This window comes from Onychomys torridus, chromosome 4 (genome assembly GCF_903995425.1).
Source record: "Onychomys torridus chromosome 4, mOncTor1.1, whole genome shotgun sequence".
In the NCBI taxonomy this organism is placed as follows: Eukaryota; Metazoa; Chordata; class Mammalia; order Rodentia; family Cricetidae; genus Onychomys; species Onychomys torridus.
In genome coordinates, this window is record NC_050446.1 from 113,998,901 (window position 1) to 114,014,684 (window position 15,784).

The 15,784-nt window shown below is 39.0% G+C and overlaps 1 protein-coding gene across 1 annotated transcript in view; it reads left to right on the top strand.

The window, feature by feature from the left end:
• The first annotated feature begins 13,113 nt into the window (after positions 1-13,113).
• The window catches only part of Sptlc3 (serine palmitoyltransferase long chain base subunit 3), a 111,259-nt gene continuing 108,588 nt past the window's right edge, over positions 13,114-15,784 (top strand). The window contains exon 1 of the mRNA XM_036184305.1: positions 13,114-13,230. Coding sequence (XP_036040198.1) covers positions 13,114-13,230 — 117 coding nt within the window. The remainder of the gene's footprint in view (positions 13,231-15,784) is intronic.

A 15,784-nucleotide genomic window follows, 5' to 3' on the forward strand; every position in this document is an offset into this window, starting at 1 on the left:
TATTTATTCAATATAGTACTAGAAGTTCTAGCTATAGCAAGAAGACAACAAAAAGAGATCAAAGGGATACAAATTGGAAAGGAAGAAGTTAAACTTCCACTATTTGCAGATGATATGATAGTATACATAAGTGACCCCAAAATTCTACCAGGGAACACCAATAGCTGATAAACTACTTCAGTAAAGTGGCAGGATACAAGATCAAATCAAAAAATTCAGTAGCCCTCCTATACACAAATGATAAAAGGGCTGAGAAAGAAGTCAGAGAAACATCACTCTATACAATAGCCACAAATAATATAAAATACCTTGGGATAACACTAACTAAACAAGTGAAGGACCTTTTTAATAAAAACTTTAAATCTCTAAAGAAAGAAATTGAGGAAGGATAACAGAAAATGGAAGGATCTCCCATGCTCATGGATAGGCAGGATTAACATAGTAAAAATGGCAATCTTACCAAAAGCAATCTACAGATTCAATGCAATCCCCATCGAAATACCAACACAATTCTTCACAGACTTGAAAAGAACTTCATATGGAAAAACAAAAGACCAAGGATAGCTAAAAGAATCCTGTATGATAAAGCAACCTCTGGAGGCATCACTATCCCTGACCTCAAGCTCTATTATAGAGCTATAGTAATAAAAACAGCCTGGTACTGGTATAAAAACAGACATATGGACCAATGGAATCGAATTGAAGACACTGACATTAATCCACACACATATGAACACCTGATTTTTGACAAAGAAGCCAAAACCATACAATTGAAAAAAGTAAGTATCTTCAACAAATGGTGCTGGCATAACTGGATGTCAATATGTAAAAGATTACAAATAGATCCATATCTGTCACCCTGCACAAAAATCAAGTCCAAGCAGATCAAAGACCTCAATATAAATCCTGTTACACTAAACTTAATAGAAGAGAAAGTAGGAAGTACTCTTAAACGCATTGGCACCGGAGAGCACTTCCTAAATATAACACCAGCAGCACAGACACTGAGGACAACAATTAATAAATGGGACTTCTTGAAACTGAGAAGCTTTTGAAGGGCAAAAGATAAGGTTAATAAGACAAAAGACAGCCTACAGAATGGGAAAAGATCTTCACCAACCCCACATTTGACAGAGGATTGATCTCTACAGTATATAAAGAACTCAAGAAATTAGACATCAAAATACCGAACAATCCAATTACAAAATGGCCTAAAGAGCTAAACAGAGAATTCACAAAGCAAGAAACACAAATGGCTGAAAGACATTTAAAGAAATGTTCAACATCCTTAATCATCAGAGAAATGAAAATCAAAATGACTCTGAGATACCACCTTACACCTGTCAGAATGGCTGTGATAAAAAACACTAATGACAGTCAATGTTTGAGAGGATATGTGGAGCAATGGGAACACTACTCCACTGTTGGTGGGAATGCAAACTTGTACAACCACTGTGGAAGTCAGTATGGTGGTTTCTCAGAAAATTGGGAATCAATCTACCTCAAGACTCAACCATACCACTCTTGGGCCTATACCCAAGGAATGCTCAACCATACTACAAAGATACATGCTCAACTATGTTCATAGCAGCATTGTTTGTAATAGCCAGAACCTGGAAACAACCTAGATGCCCATCAACTGAAGAATGGATTAAGAAAATGTGGTACATACACACAATGGAGTACTACTCAGCAGAGAAAAACAATGACAGCATGAAATTTGCAGGCAAATGGATGAAACTAGAAAAAAATCATCCTGAGTGAGGTAACCCAAACCCAGAATGACAAACATGGTATGTACTCACTCATAAGTGGATTCTAGGTAGAAAGCAGAGAATAATCAGACTGCAACCCACAGAACCATAAGGCTATATATATATATGACATGGAGGACCTTAGGATGACTGTTGCTTATAATAAGATCTGGTTTTACTCAATTACTGAGCAACCCTCAATGAAACATCACAATATTAAGAGCTGCCATCTTGGGTCGTGCTGGGATCAAGAATAATGGGCCTCAGCGGTTCATGTTCCTGGAGTTGTGTCTATGCCAATGGATACCCACATGCTCCAGAAGAGAATTTGACATCGCTGCTGCCATTGTTGCTGGTATAACAGTGGTGACCATTGCTATTACTGTTTTGGGGATTGCCATTTCATAATTGGTTACTATAGCTAGCACAGGCAGCAAAAGTAGCTACCACAATTAATTAATTTTTCATTCTATTGGGCATGACAAATTGAAATCAATAGTTATATACATTTCGATTGGCCTTGAAAGCTATAAATTTACAAACTCAAGCTCCACTAGCTCTCAGGACACCATCTTACAAGGTCTCCAATTTGCATTAAAACTCGTTAAGGAAGGGAATGGCTCAGTTGCCTTTAACCTACCGGCTATGGGTGAATTAAGACTTCTGTTGGTCTTTTCTGTGTCGAACACACAGATTGAATGCCCAGTGCCACTTAGAGATCTTTGGCAACAGTCAACTCTGCAGCTCTCACACAATTGAGCCTGTATGATAATGAGTATTCGGAGACAGGTAATGCCTGGGGGGCGCTCACCAACCTAAGACAGAACACCTGTGTGGCCTGGACAGGTGTCTCCATGATTGGTAAGGTGACCTGCTGACGTCCCATGCAACCTAAGTCAAAAGCTCATTTTTTAGTAAAAGGGGGGGAACTGTAGGTCCCTGGCCCCCGTTTTAGGTAACTGTTGCCTTGCTTGCTGACCTTGACCTTGATATCATCCCTATGCTAATTTCCTGTGAGATTCCACCCTCCTGAATGCTTAAGGGAAGCTCCTCATCTGTGAATCCAGCATATTGTGCGTTGACTGCTTAGATGCAAGATTGTAAAACATCAGGAGCGGGAGTGTAGATTTAGCTCAATAGTAGAGTGCTTGCCTAGCAAGCACAAGGCCCAGGGTTTGATCCTCAGCTCAAAAAAAGGGTGCCTTGATCCTGGAGGACATGGGAATGGAGGGGAGGGGCTGGGGGGAAGGTGGGGGTGGGGGCGAGAGGGGGGAGGACAGGGGAACCCATGGCTGATGTATAAAATTTAAAACACATAATAATAAAGAAAAAAATTATTTATTTAAAAAAAATCAGTAGCGAACTTCTGCCAACCGGGGTTCCCCCATTGTGCTGTAAGTCTGTATTTAAGACCTTCTCCCTCCTTCAATAAATGACGTTTGACATTCCAAAAAAAAAAAAGAAGAAGAGGGGGTCAAGAACATGATGGGGAAACCCACAGAAACAGCTGACTGGTGCTAGTTGGAGATCACTGAATCTAGACTGACAGCTCAGGAACCTACATGGGACCTAACTAGGCGTGCTGAATGTGGGTGACAGCTATGTGACTTGATCTGTTTGTGGGGTCCCTGGCAGCAGGACCAGGACTTATCCCATATGCATGAACTGGCTTTTTGAAGCCCATTCCCTGTGTTGGGATACCTTGTCCAGCCTTGATACAATGGAGAGGAGCTAGGCTCTCCTTCAACTTGGTATGCCAGACTTTGTTGACTACAATGGGAGCCTTACCCACTCTGAGGAATGGATGGGGGCAGATTGGGAGGGAGGTGAGGAGGCGGGAGAAAGGGAGGGAGGGGGAATTGGGGTTGGTATGTAAATTAGAAAAAAATGAATAAATAAACATATTTAATAATAAAAAAAAGAGAAAAAAGAATCTCAAATGGCTGAGAAACACTTAAAGAAACACTCAACATCCTTATCCAGCAGGGAAATGCAAATCAAAACTACTTTGAGATTCCATCTTACACCTGTCAGAATGGCTAAGATCAAAAACACAAGTAACAGTTCAAGCTGGCAAGGATGTGGATATTCCTGGGAAGAGGAAACAAAATAGATTTTATGGGTGGACAGGGGGCTTTGGGAGATGGGAGAAGGAGGAATCGGTATGGGCAGTGGAAGGAGACTGTGCAGAGAGAGACAATTAGAATTGGGGAGCATTTGGGATGGTGGTGTAGAAACCTAGCACAGTAGAAACTTCCTGAAATCTAGGAAGGTGGTCCTAATGAGAACTCCTAGTGATAAGGGATATGGAGTTTCAACTCACGCCATCTTATAGTTGGGTGAGGTTTCCATTAGAAAGAAATCACCAAACAACCCAGGCTTCTGTTAAGATAAAGGTTGCTTTCCACAAACTGACAGTAGGGCTCAATTGCTGAGGACAATATCCACACAATTCATTGAACATAGAGAAGAAAAGCTGGTCCTACATGGAGCCTTTACCACACTTTCTAGTCTCTTCGGTGCAGGAAGGTACTCAGTAGGCTACCAAAAAAGAAATGTGGACACCAATCCAGCTACAAAACCTTTGGACCTACAGTCTGTCCTGCCTGCAAAAATATGCTAGTGAATGGTGCACAAAACTTGTGAGAGTAACCAACAACAACTAATTTGACTTAAGGCTCACTCCATGAGAACAAACCTATACCTGAGACTGCTTAAGAAACCAAGAAACAGAGACTAGATAGCCAAGAGATGTAGGTAAAACCAAAAACAACTTGTCTAAATAAATAAAATTATCCCTAATGATACTCTTACTCATAGGTCAGTGTAAACAGAGGCTTTTCTGCCCTGCCCTGCCCTGTCCCATGGCCATTTGTAAGTAATCATTTAGAGGCTTAATATTACTTATAAATGTTTGGCCTATTTCTCAGGCTTATTACTAACTAGCTCTTAGAACTTAAATGAACTCATTTCTATTAATCTATTTAATGCCTCGTGGCCATGGCATTAACAGTCTGCTGGCACCTTGCTCCTTAGGCAGCAGGATGTTGTCTGTCAGACCCCACCCTTATGTATCTCTGCTTGGATTTCCCAGCTGGCACTATCCTGCCTTTCCATTGGCCAAAGCAGCTTAATTTATTATCCAATGGGATCAACACATATTCACAGTGTACAGAAAGACGTCTCACATCAGATCAGTACTTCATTCAGTCATCATCACAGAGGCTGCCTTCAGCAGCAGAAGGAAACAGGTGCAGAAACCCACAGCCAGACATTATGTGCAGAGAGAGTCTAAACTGGAGGTCTCCATCAAATGCCCCCCTTCAGAGCTCAGGGAATCAATACTATAGAACAGCAGGCAGAAAGACTGTAAGAGTCAGTGAGGAAAGAGGATATCAGGAGAGCAAATTCTTCTGGATCAACTAAACAAGGCACATATGAGCTCACAGAGACTAAAACAGCAACCACAAGCCCCACATGGATCTGTACCAGGTCCTCTGCACATATATTATAGCTATTATCTTAGTATTTTTATGGGACTCCTGACTATAAGAATGAGTGGGTCTCTGACTCTTTTGACTACTCTTGGGCATCTTTTCTTCCTGTTGGTTTGTGTGTCCAACTTCAATATGAAAGTTTTTGTTTCATTTTGTTTTATTTTATTTTCTCATGTTTGATTGATATCTATTAGAAACTTGTTCTTTTCTAATGAGATACATGACAGGATTGGATATTGGGGTGGGGTGGAGCAAGGAACTGGGATGAGTAAAGTAAGAAGAAACTGTAATCAGGGTATTTTGTATGAGAAAAGAATCTATCTTCAGTTTAAAAAAAAAAAAGAAAGAACTGAATGCAAGTAAAGGCATTCATGTATATGAAAGAGTGTATAATACTAAATGCTTTTCTAGTTCTAATTCTTTTATGGATTTTTCAGTTTGGGTGGTAGATAAATGCATAAAATATTCAATAATAAAGTGTAAAATTTAATGTGAAGCTCCACAGCTTCCATTCTGAATGCCTATTCTAACTGTATAGAAATTCATTGAAATGTATAGTCTTTGGTCTACTTAATTTTGGTATAAGATGTTTTTATTTATTTGCATTTTTTTAATCCTGGCATGATCAGACACTGGATGGCCTGGGAATTGAACCTAGATCCTCTGGAACATCAGTCAGTGCTCTTAACCTCTGGGCCACTTCTCTGTCTCCTGCAAGATTTTTTTTTTATAATAAAGTTTATTTTAAAACAAAATTAAAAACCAGATTGTGGTGGTGCATGCCTTTAATCCCTCAGGCACTTACTTGGGAAGCAGAGGCAGGTGAATCTCTGAGTTCTGAGTTTGAGGCCAGCCTGCTCTACAGAGTGAGTTTTAGGACATCCAGGGCTACACCTGTCTTGAAAAACCAAATAAATAAGTAAAATAAAATAAAATAAGTAAATATAAAAATATGCATTTTCAAAAATCCCTAATAAGAATGATAGACTAAAGAGACCCTTTGTTACTCTTCACATATCTAAAGTTAATAGAAATAACAATGTGGTCAGCAGAGTAACTGTTCCCTCATTTCTCCATACCCCAATAACTGGATCTTGTGAATATATTACCTTAAGTGACAAAATGGTTTTTAAAAAGTGTTAAACAAATGATACAAAAAGTCAGTTAGATTAGAATTTTTGATAGATCTAATTCAATATGAAGCTATAGCTAGAAGCAATGTACAACACACCCGTAAATTACTTAAAGATTAGCTGTTAGGTGTTATCCCCACACCCAGTGAAGCTAATTGTGGTGAGGTAATACATGTCAATTATTTTGTCTAAGCCATTCCACAGTGAATGAGTGCCTCACAAGACCCATCATGATGTGCACTAAAAATAATTGTTAGTTTATACTTATTTCCTAAAAGGGGAATTTGATTGATAAATCTGTGATCATAATAGATTATCCATAAAATTACACACTTTGGGATTTTTCAAACATTTCTGGTAGTGTCAATCAGAAATTTGTCACTGAAGAAAAATAAAAACATGTGGCACTGCTAGTTTGAAGGTGAGAGGAAGGAGTAGTGGCTGAGTGATTTGAATGGCCTCTTAAAGACAGAAAACCCAGGAAAGCAGATTCTCTCTGGAGTCTACAAAAGAGAGTAAAATCTCATTGGGATGTTGATCTTAGACCAGTGAGTTCCATTTACATTCAGATCCAATAAATCTGTTCCTCATGGAAGTGCTGAGCATTCCATTTCTATTTACCATCATTTGCTAACTAGAATAGAAACAGATTCTTTCTAGGTAAGTGTTAAGAAAAGACAATTCAATGGTTTCATTTTCTTCTACATACAAAAGTTACTCTAGAAGATATTTCAGGACCTATCCATCACTCCAATTGTAGGTTTCTAGATGATGACTCAAAGTTGATGATGTCCTTCTTCAACTCAGATTGTAGACACTTTCTATGTAAGTCTAGTTCACAGTTCTATCTTATGAGAAAACATAACAGGACTTTCTGTTTCCAAAAATTCCCTGGGAGTTTATTCAAAGAATGTGTAGAATTTAAATTTTAACTAGTTATTTATTTATTTTAATTCATGACCACAGTTTTCCCTCCCTCCTCTCCGCCAGTTCCCTCTTGCCATGTCCCCTCTGCTTCCCTTCCTGCTCAATCCACTCATCCTCTGTTTCTGTTCAGAAAGGGGCAGGCCTCCCATGGTTATCAACAAAGTATGGCATATCAAACTGTAGTAAGACTAAGCACCTCCCCTTGTGTTTAGCCTGGGCAAGGCAAACCAATATGAGGAGTAGGTTCCCAAGAGCCAGCCAAAGCATTAGGGACATTCCATGCTCTCTCATTGTTAGAAGTCCTACGAATAGGCCAAACTACACAACTGTCACATACACACAGAGGGCTTAGGTTGGTCCCATATAGAGTCCCTCCCTGGTTGTTGGTTCTGACTCAGTCATACAACTCAGTCTTCAGGATAAGCCAGTATTGATCACTCCAAAAACCCAGTTGGACCTGGAATCAACACCTCTGCTGGACTATCTGGAGTACATTTGTTCTAATTTAGATTCATGCACATAGTCTCTGAAACAAAGATTTGGGCTCAGGGATTTTCTTGGGAGGTTTTCAAAAAGAATGGGCAAGTAAAACAAGGAAAGGATGCAAGCTGATAACAGTTTCGAAACATTGTTATTGCTGAGGGCAGCTGGCTGCAACCCCACTGGCCATTATATGAACACACGTCAGAATAGAAGAAAATATTAACAGAGATGCTTTACTCATGAATCCTGTGCTTTTTGGCACAAGTCAGATGCCATCAATATGAAATCCTCACATGACCCACACTGCACAGAAAAGGGCAGCTAGGGTCACATGGCCTGCCCAGGTACAGGGAGAGACAGAGCAGATAACACACAGTAGCCTGTCTCTCAAGGACCTCTAGCCAAGCCAAAAGAATCTGAACAAGATGTGGATGGAACTAGTAACTGGAGCCAGGTTGTGTTTCAGGGCAAAGCTGTGAGATGATGAATGTGTATTGCATATAATCTTCCTAATCTTAGTAGTCCACAAAACCTGAAGATATGAAAACAAAATCTATCTTGATCTTGATTAGAAGCTCTAAACCTAAGCTGATTAAAAGCTATAATTTCCACCTGATAAGTGACAAATTAATGTGACTACTTCCTATTTTCTCAGACCAATTCAATGACTTCTTGGTCAATCCAGATTTGATATTTGGTCACATATACTTGGCATTTTATGCTATTGTGTTTAAATCTTGGTGTTGAGGTAGTTGGGGGAATAAAATTATCTACACTCTCGGAATTTTTTCAGACTTAATTTTTCAGGAAAATTGAGTTCTATGTAGATTTATGAGTCAACACTGAGATGTCATTAATTCTTCGTAACTATTTAGTGAATTACAAGATATTACTCCATCAAAAAGGCAAAAATAAAGTATTTATTCACTGTTTCATCACAAGCGAAATCTTTTAAGCCCTAACAATCTTTGTTATTTCTTTCCTTTGTGGCTAATGTTCCTCAAACCTGTATCTTAAGGGGAGATATCGTGGTACACACACTGGTATCTCTCACCCTGAGCCCAGATACTTTTGAGTTCATGACCTACTATCATTGCATATTATTCTTGTGACTTTGAGAAGTCACTTAATCTTTTGAAATTTTAGTTTTCATATCAGTCTTACTCTATCAAATAGATAAAAATTGAATCATGGGATAAGCAACAAATTTCCATTGACTCAGTTCTGTACAATTCTAACCATTCATTTTGTTCATTCGCTGACAACTCTCATGTATCTAAGAGCTTCTTCAGAATATGCCAAGAAACCCTGGAGCATCTCTTTATTGTCCATCTTCTCTTGTGTCTGCTCCATTGACAGAGTTGCTTAGAAGCAGACTCCTGGGCAAAACAAAAAGACCCATCAGAGAACATAAAACTATCTTTAACTAGCTTTGATTTTGCTGTTCCCCACTCAAGGATAGGTTTGCTTTGATCTTAAACAATGAACTATATCTTAAATAGTAGATATGCAGGCACTGCTAAGTCTTAGTTCTTAGAGAGAAGAAAACTGGGGGTCTTTGATAAAATGCTGTTGCCTGTAGACACAGCAAAAATGAAGTGTGCAGTAAATATTCAAACCATTATCAAGTTTAATAATTAACATGAAATTCATTTAATTACTCAAAAACACTAAAATCTTGCTAAATATTTACTGTGTTTACTGTTAAACCTAAAATATCCATTCACTTGAGCAGAACCTCACGTTTACTTTGATGGATGAAACAAAGCAATGACCCACCACTGATTACACTCCTAGAAGTACTCAGTGCAAAAGATTGGTGAACCAAGGTGATTGTGAGCATGCAACAATATATATGCATTGCACTATGACACTTAAAACAGAAAAGGTTTAAAAGTGAGGATGGGGGAGGAATAGCTCAGTCAGCAAAGTGCTTGCTGTATTCAAATGCTGATTATTTACATAAAAAAAATCAATACTGGGAGGTAGAGACAGGGGATCCTTAAAGCTTAGGTGCCCAGAGAGACTCTGTCTCAAAAATCTAAGGGACATCAACAGAAGAATACCAAAGTATATAGGGGAAAGCTCGTGAGGTTTTAACCCTTGCACAGAGAACTGCAGATAACTAAGGAATGCACAGAGCAGAAGAATTAGTCTTCTCCAGGAACTTTCCAATATGAAATGGTCAGGATATATGTGAGCAACATTATGCAAACTGAGAAGGTTACATTTAGAAATATATATGCATATGCATACACATGTGCATGTACAACAATTAGTGGGGGGGAGAGGACAGAAATTTGAAAGAAAGCAAAGAGAAGTATATGAGACGGTGTGGAGGGGGACACAGAAAAGAGAAATGATGTAATTATAATCTCAAAAAGAAAGAGCAACTATGTTGGAAGGAAGTTGAAGACACCTGATATTGACCTCTGTTCTCCACATGCACCTACCTGCACACACATGAACATATATAAACACGTACATATGGGTGCCTCCACACACAAAGCATGCAGGTTCAGGAGTGAGACCTTGTAGCAGATCTCTCCTAAATGTCTATTCATGGTTACCAAATTTGATAGATGGGAATGGAGGGAAACAATGTGCTTTTGAGATATTTTCTTCACATATGGCCTTTGTCTCCTTATAGAAAGAAAATATGAAGAGGAAAAGAAAGAAGGAAAGTATAAAGAAAATAAAATAGAAATGTGAAAGAATAAAAGTGAGAAGATCTTTTATCCTCTAACTTATTAGTTTTATCTTAATATCCTTACTCAAAGCATAGTTTTACTGGTTGTGGATACAGCTTCATGATAGTTACAGCACAGGCACAGGCCAGTTCAGGTCTCAAAACTGGGCCTCCAAAATCCAGATCGAAATATTATTACTAATTCTGTACAGAACAATAGAACTCAGCCAAAATAACACAATGTATTCACATTTTCTTTCTGGGTAACATGAGGCCAACAGTAATCTGTACTTTCTCCTACTTCTTTATCTCTCCATTGTGCAAAATTTAGTAGGAAACAAGCCAGCAAAGATTTATTGCTCAACACACACTGTACCAGCCTTAGAAGAAAGAGGCCAGTAAGAAGTTCGTTATGCTCTGATGACAGGGGTTGGAACAAATGCAATAAAAATTCTGTGGTGGAACACACTGGGCTGGACATACACTTTGAATTAACTCAATTATCATTCTACTCATCCAGGGATAGGAAAAATGGGGATTCTTGCTGAAAAATGTGGTCACATTATTGTTACAATTAACTCCTCTGGAAGTCATTTCATTTTGGAGAGGAACAAACCTTAAATAAGAGAGTTTAGATCCAGGATATAAGACTCTGGCAACAGATGTTATTTCCTCTTATTTTTGTTTTATTTCTTTGCTTGATTGTTCATTCATTTGTACTATTGGCCCAATAAGTGCACTTCATTTTTAGGTACCTGGTGTCAAATCGTCTTGAGTCTGTGTAAAGACAGGAAAAGGAGCAATCCCCTCCCTGTTCACAAAGATTCATGACTGATATCTCTATGCTTAAAGACTAAGTAGCATAGTAAATTAACAAGAAAAATATAACAAGTATATTAAATTATATCTTTATATGACATGGTTACATGCAGATGGATGAATAAAAGAGTTAAAGTCGATTCCAATATTTATGTTATTCATTTTATACTCAGTTAAGAAACTGACTATATATTCAGTTTCTTCTTAGTCCCTCAATAGAGCATATCTCCTCCCAAGTATAGGACAGGACACCTAAAAGAGAGTCATATGGTCTAATACCACACAGAGTATGCCAGAGAACTTTATGGTGAGCTCAAAAACAGCAAACGTCGGGATATATTTTTAGTTTTTATGGCTTACTTTGTGGAAGGAGGCTAAATTTCTGAGACTCATCTCAAGAACAGAAAACTCAGTTTCAACATTCAGAAGAAGATCAGAATATGGTTCTGGAAGGGTTGGGGAGACAAGAAATAGAAAAAAAAACTTAGAAGAGGGTCTTAATGTGTAGTTCAATCTGGCCTGGAACTCACTACGTATTCCAAACTGTCAAACTGGCCTAGAACTAGCAATCATTATACCACTAGCTCCCCAATAGTGGGATCACAGGAGTGTGCCACCATACCCTAGAATGTTACTCCTAAGGCCTCTAGTTTCAGATAAGTTTTCTGATATCAACAGAGGAAAACCACAAAGGTAGACTCAGAAATACTCAATGGGCTGTAAACAATTGGTATTGCCCAACAAACCACAGTGCCCTTTGATGATAAAGGGAAGATACAGACTTCTGATGACTGTTATATTGAAAGAATAAGGGGTAATGAGTAAGCCAGAGATATTTGTGGACTAGGACTCTGTGGTCACCTCACAACAAAAGAGTCAGTGGAAAACTCAAATCCAAGTGTCATTTCTTATTGCTCTACGTATGATAATTCACCAAATATATTGTCTCATTTTATAGGCAGAAAAACTGAAACATAGAGATGATAAATGGATCCTCTAAGGTCATATGATAAAAAAAAAATTATGTGTTTCTGGTAAGAATCAGAATGTTCTATTTTACTGATTTCTGTCTGTCTTGAATTTTTGATGGGTGCATGGTGCATATGTTTATATATGGGTTATAAGTATTGCTGCTGTGATTTTAACATTTAATATGATAGGACACTGATCACTTGAATCTTGTTACTTGTACAGTTTAGTGACATTACATATATACTCATCCCTGTTCAGTGACCCATGACCACAAGTTTCTCTCCCACCCCAATTAAAACTCTGTACCCATTAGACAACAGCTCCCCAGTCCCTTGCCCCTTCAGCCCCTAGTAGTCATTCATAAATGTTATTTTCCAGTACAAAGAAATCTTGAATTATAAGTTTAGCTTACAGTGAAAAAATAATTAAATGCAAAGGGGAGAGAGCATGATAAAAGGAGAAAATTTTGTAATCAGCCCTTCAGCAATGTGCACTCTCCACCTCTCAGCCCTCCTCCTCAGTGTTTGACCCTGGAATTTCCTATCTCCAAGTTTCCTCTGCCTCCCAGAGCAGTTTACAGGGCAAATTTCTTTGTAGTTTCAGAAGCAAGTTTGTTGCCATGGAATCCACAATGCCACTGGAGTAGCCTAGTAAAAGGTAACCACTAAAGATTCAGTCAATAGATAGACTGTGGTTCTTCTTCTGGAAAAGCCTGACTGGTAGGATTCCTTTAAGGGCTCAGCCCCAAAGTCCTTTATGTCATCACTTCAGCTATTTGAAAACTGAAGCTCCAGAAGATCTCTGAAAGAGAACCTGCTGGGCTCAAGAACTTCCCACAGATGGCCAATCCTAAGGGTAGTGCTGTTACTAATGGGACTGTCCACAATCCCAAGACTCAGCAAAGCAAATGGCAAAGTACTGCCTGTGTGAAAAATGGAATACCCAAAGAAGCCCAGGTAAGAAGCTATCTCCTACCTCCTTAATCTGCATATTTCTTAGCAACCCAGTTTAAGGCAGTCTTTTCTCAAAGTTTCTCTCATGAGATGTTTTACAGTGTTGACTCTGCACTTCAGCTAATATTTCATCATGTGTAGCTGCTAAAAGCTTAGATGTGGCTATAAGGGAATTTCTTCTCTAGACAAGAGAAGATGCATACAAAGTCACAAGGTCCAAGATTCTCTAAAATACAGACTTGGTAAAATTTTCTTTCATTTACGCTCGAGCATTTGGGGGGACAAGACTGTGAAAGACCAAACTCTTTAGCCTATCAAAAAACTTGCTATACTCACGATGCTTGAGAAGAAACAGAGAAGTGATGGTAAAGCTTGCTGAGATCATGTGGTAGATAATGCTTGTCCCTGGTGCACACGCAATGCCTTTCTGATTGAAAGGATCTTTTTGGTGTTTAGCAGAGCATTGTCATAGCCCCCAGCCTGATTAGAGGCTGGAGTCTCTCTTTGAAATTTGACTATCCAGTATTCCTTTCTAAAAACCACTTTGGGAAGTGTAGCTTTGGGTGTCCTGCACAATGAAATCAGCATCTCTCAAACAGACATTCCAGTTATTTCCATTTCACATTTCTCCTTCTTTTTGGCCCCCTGCTGTTACAAAGTATTTGAGGGGATGCGCTAGGAAAAAGAAAGTCAAGAAAATATTCAAAATAGTGTCTCAGATCCATGAGGTTCTTGAAGAAAAACAATTGTGTGTGTTGCACATCATGTCAGGACTCTCTGGTCTGAGTCACATGGTGAGCTAACCTGCCTTGAGGACAGACTTGAATAGATAGATAGCCAATCTTGCTGTAGGGAATTGGCAAAGCTGTGTGTGGAACTCCATGCAACCCTCCCCTAGTTCAGTCACCCTAGGGAGCCAACCTCTGCCTGAGGGAAATGTGAGGTTGTGCCAAGCACCTAGAACAGAGAGGGCTGGCTGGGGCCAGGCCTCCACGCAGTGAATCAAATTTGTATATCCAGTTGGGAGGTGTAAGGGACACTCAAGAGCCTGGCTTGTGTGGTAAAATAGTATGGTCCCCTAAACGTTTCCATTCCTTCCCCAAAGACATTGGAAAGTCTCTACCAGAAATCTCAGGCTGGAGCAGGATGTAGAGAAAGGGCATAAAAGAACTCACAGCACTACACATCATCCACTCAGATCATTGTTAAGATGCCCCTTGTCCCTGAAGTACCTGTTTCACTAGCCACTGTTTACCTCCTAGGTTATTCTGATTCTTGGGTATCTTATTTGACCATAGATGCCTTCAAAATGAGTTTTCCTTTTCTTTACTTACCTTGGTTTCATAACTGCATTCTAGTGTTTGAATTTGAAAGAGTAAATAGATAAGACAGCCATTCCTATGTAAGGGCAGACCCTACAGCTACATAAGTGTAACTGTACAAGACCATAACACACTTAGTCACAGGAGCTTCTTTAGGTGCACAATGTCACTGCTGTGGCCTTTCCCGACAGCTCTTTCTGAGGAGCCATCCAGATTCTGTTTGCTATGATATATTTAGATGTTTCTAAGTTGAAATTGGCTTCACTAAGAGTCTCAGTTATGTCTTAATAAATATTTCCCTGAAATAATAAACTCTGCTGAGCTCATAACAGAATGAAGCAAAAAGGACCTATTTTTCCCTCTAAAGTATGAATAAAGTTATAATGATCCTCGGTAAAACTTTTACCTCATGGGCCTCTCAGCAAGCTATGTCTTAACCAACAGCCTTGTCTATTGGCAAAAGCAATCTGTGAGAATTTGTAGACATCTGAGGTCAGTGATCTTTCAAATGTTTTGATGAGACTAAAGTACAGTGCCTCAAACCCTACCAGCTCCAAGGAAGAGCCCTTTGGCTTTTCTTCTGCTTCTTTGTACTCACACAGAAATACGCTTACCACTTTCACATACCAGCTACTCTGTAATAGAATGTTGGCAAAAGATTTCCCAGCACAGCAAGCAAAAAGTAAACACTGTTAGGCAGTAACTTGGGAATGTCCTCCCCTTTGTTCCAGTGTAGCTTGGTGTGTATTCTGTGATTCCAGTATCAGCAGCCCAACCTCACAATTGACAAGGAACCAGAACTTTTCCACTTTGGAAATCATCTAGCTTCATTCTTGAACTTTTCTGATCCTTAATCCTATTGCCTTTCTCTCCTCTTTTGCCCCAGGAATAAACCAAAACAGGATTTCACACTGATTAAGTCCATTATTTGTTTACTTCTAAAATGTGTCCTGTGTTGTTAAGTCTACCTGAATACTATTATCCAAGATAATTGATCCTCCTGCCTCACAGGCATATCCATGTAAAGGTTGGAGAGCTCTTGATGCCCTTATTTTTAATGAACTCTATTTCTGAACAGTTGTAAAGTTTTCAGATTTTTGACTGAAAGTGGTTAATGCAGAACTTGAATAATTCATTGTTTTAAAAGTTTCTTCCAAAATATAAACTGTTACTCATTCTTTTTTTGTCTCCTTTGTTTTTGTTTTGAGACAGGATTTCTCTGTGTAGCTTTGTGC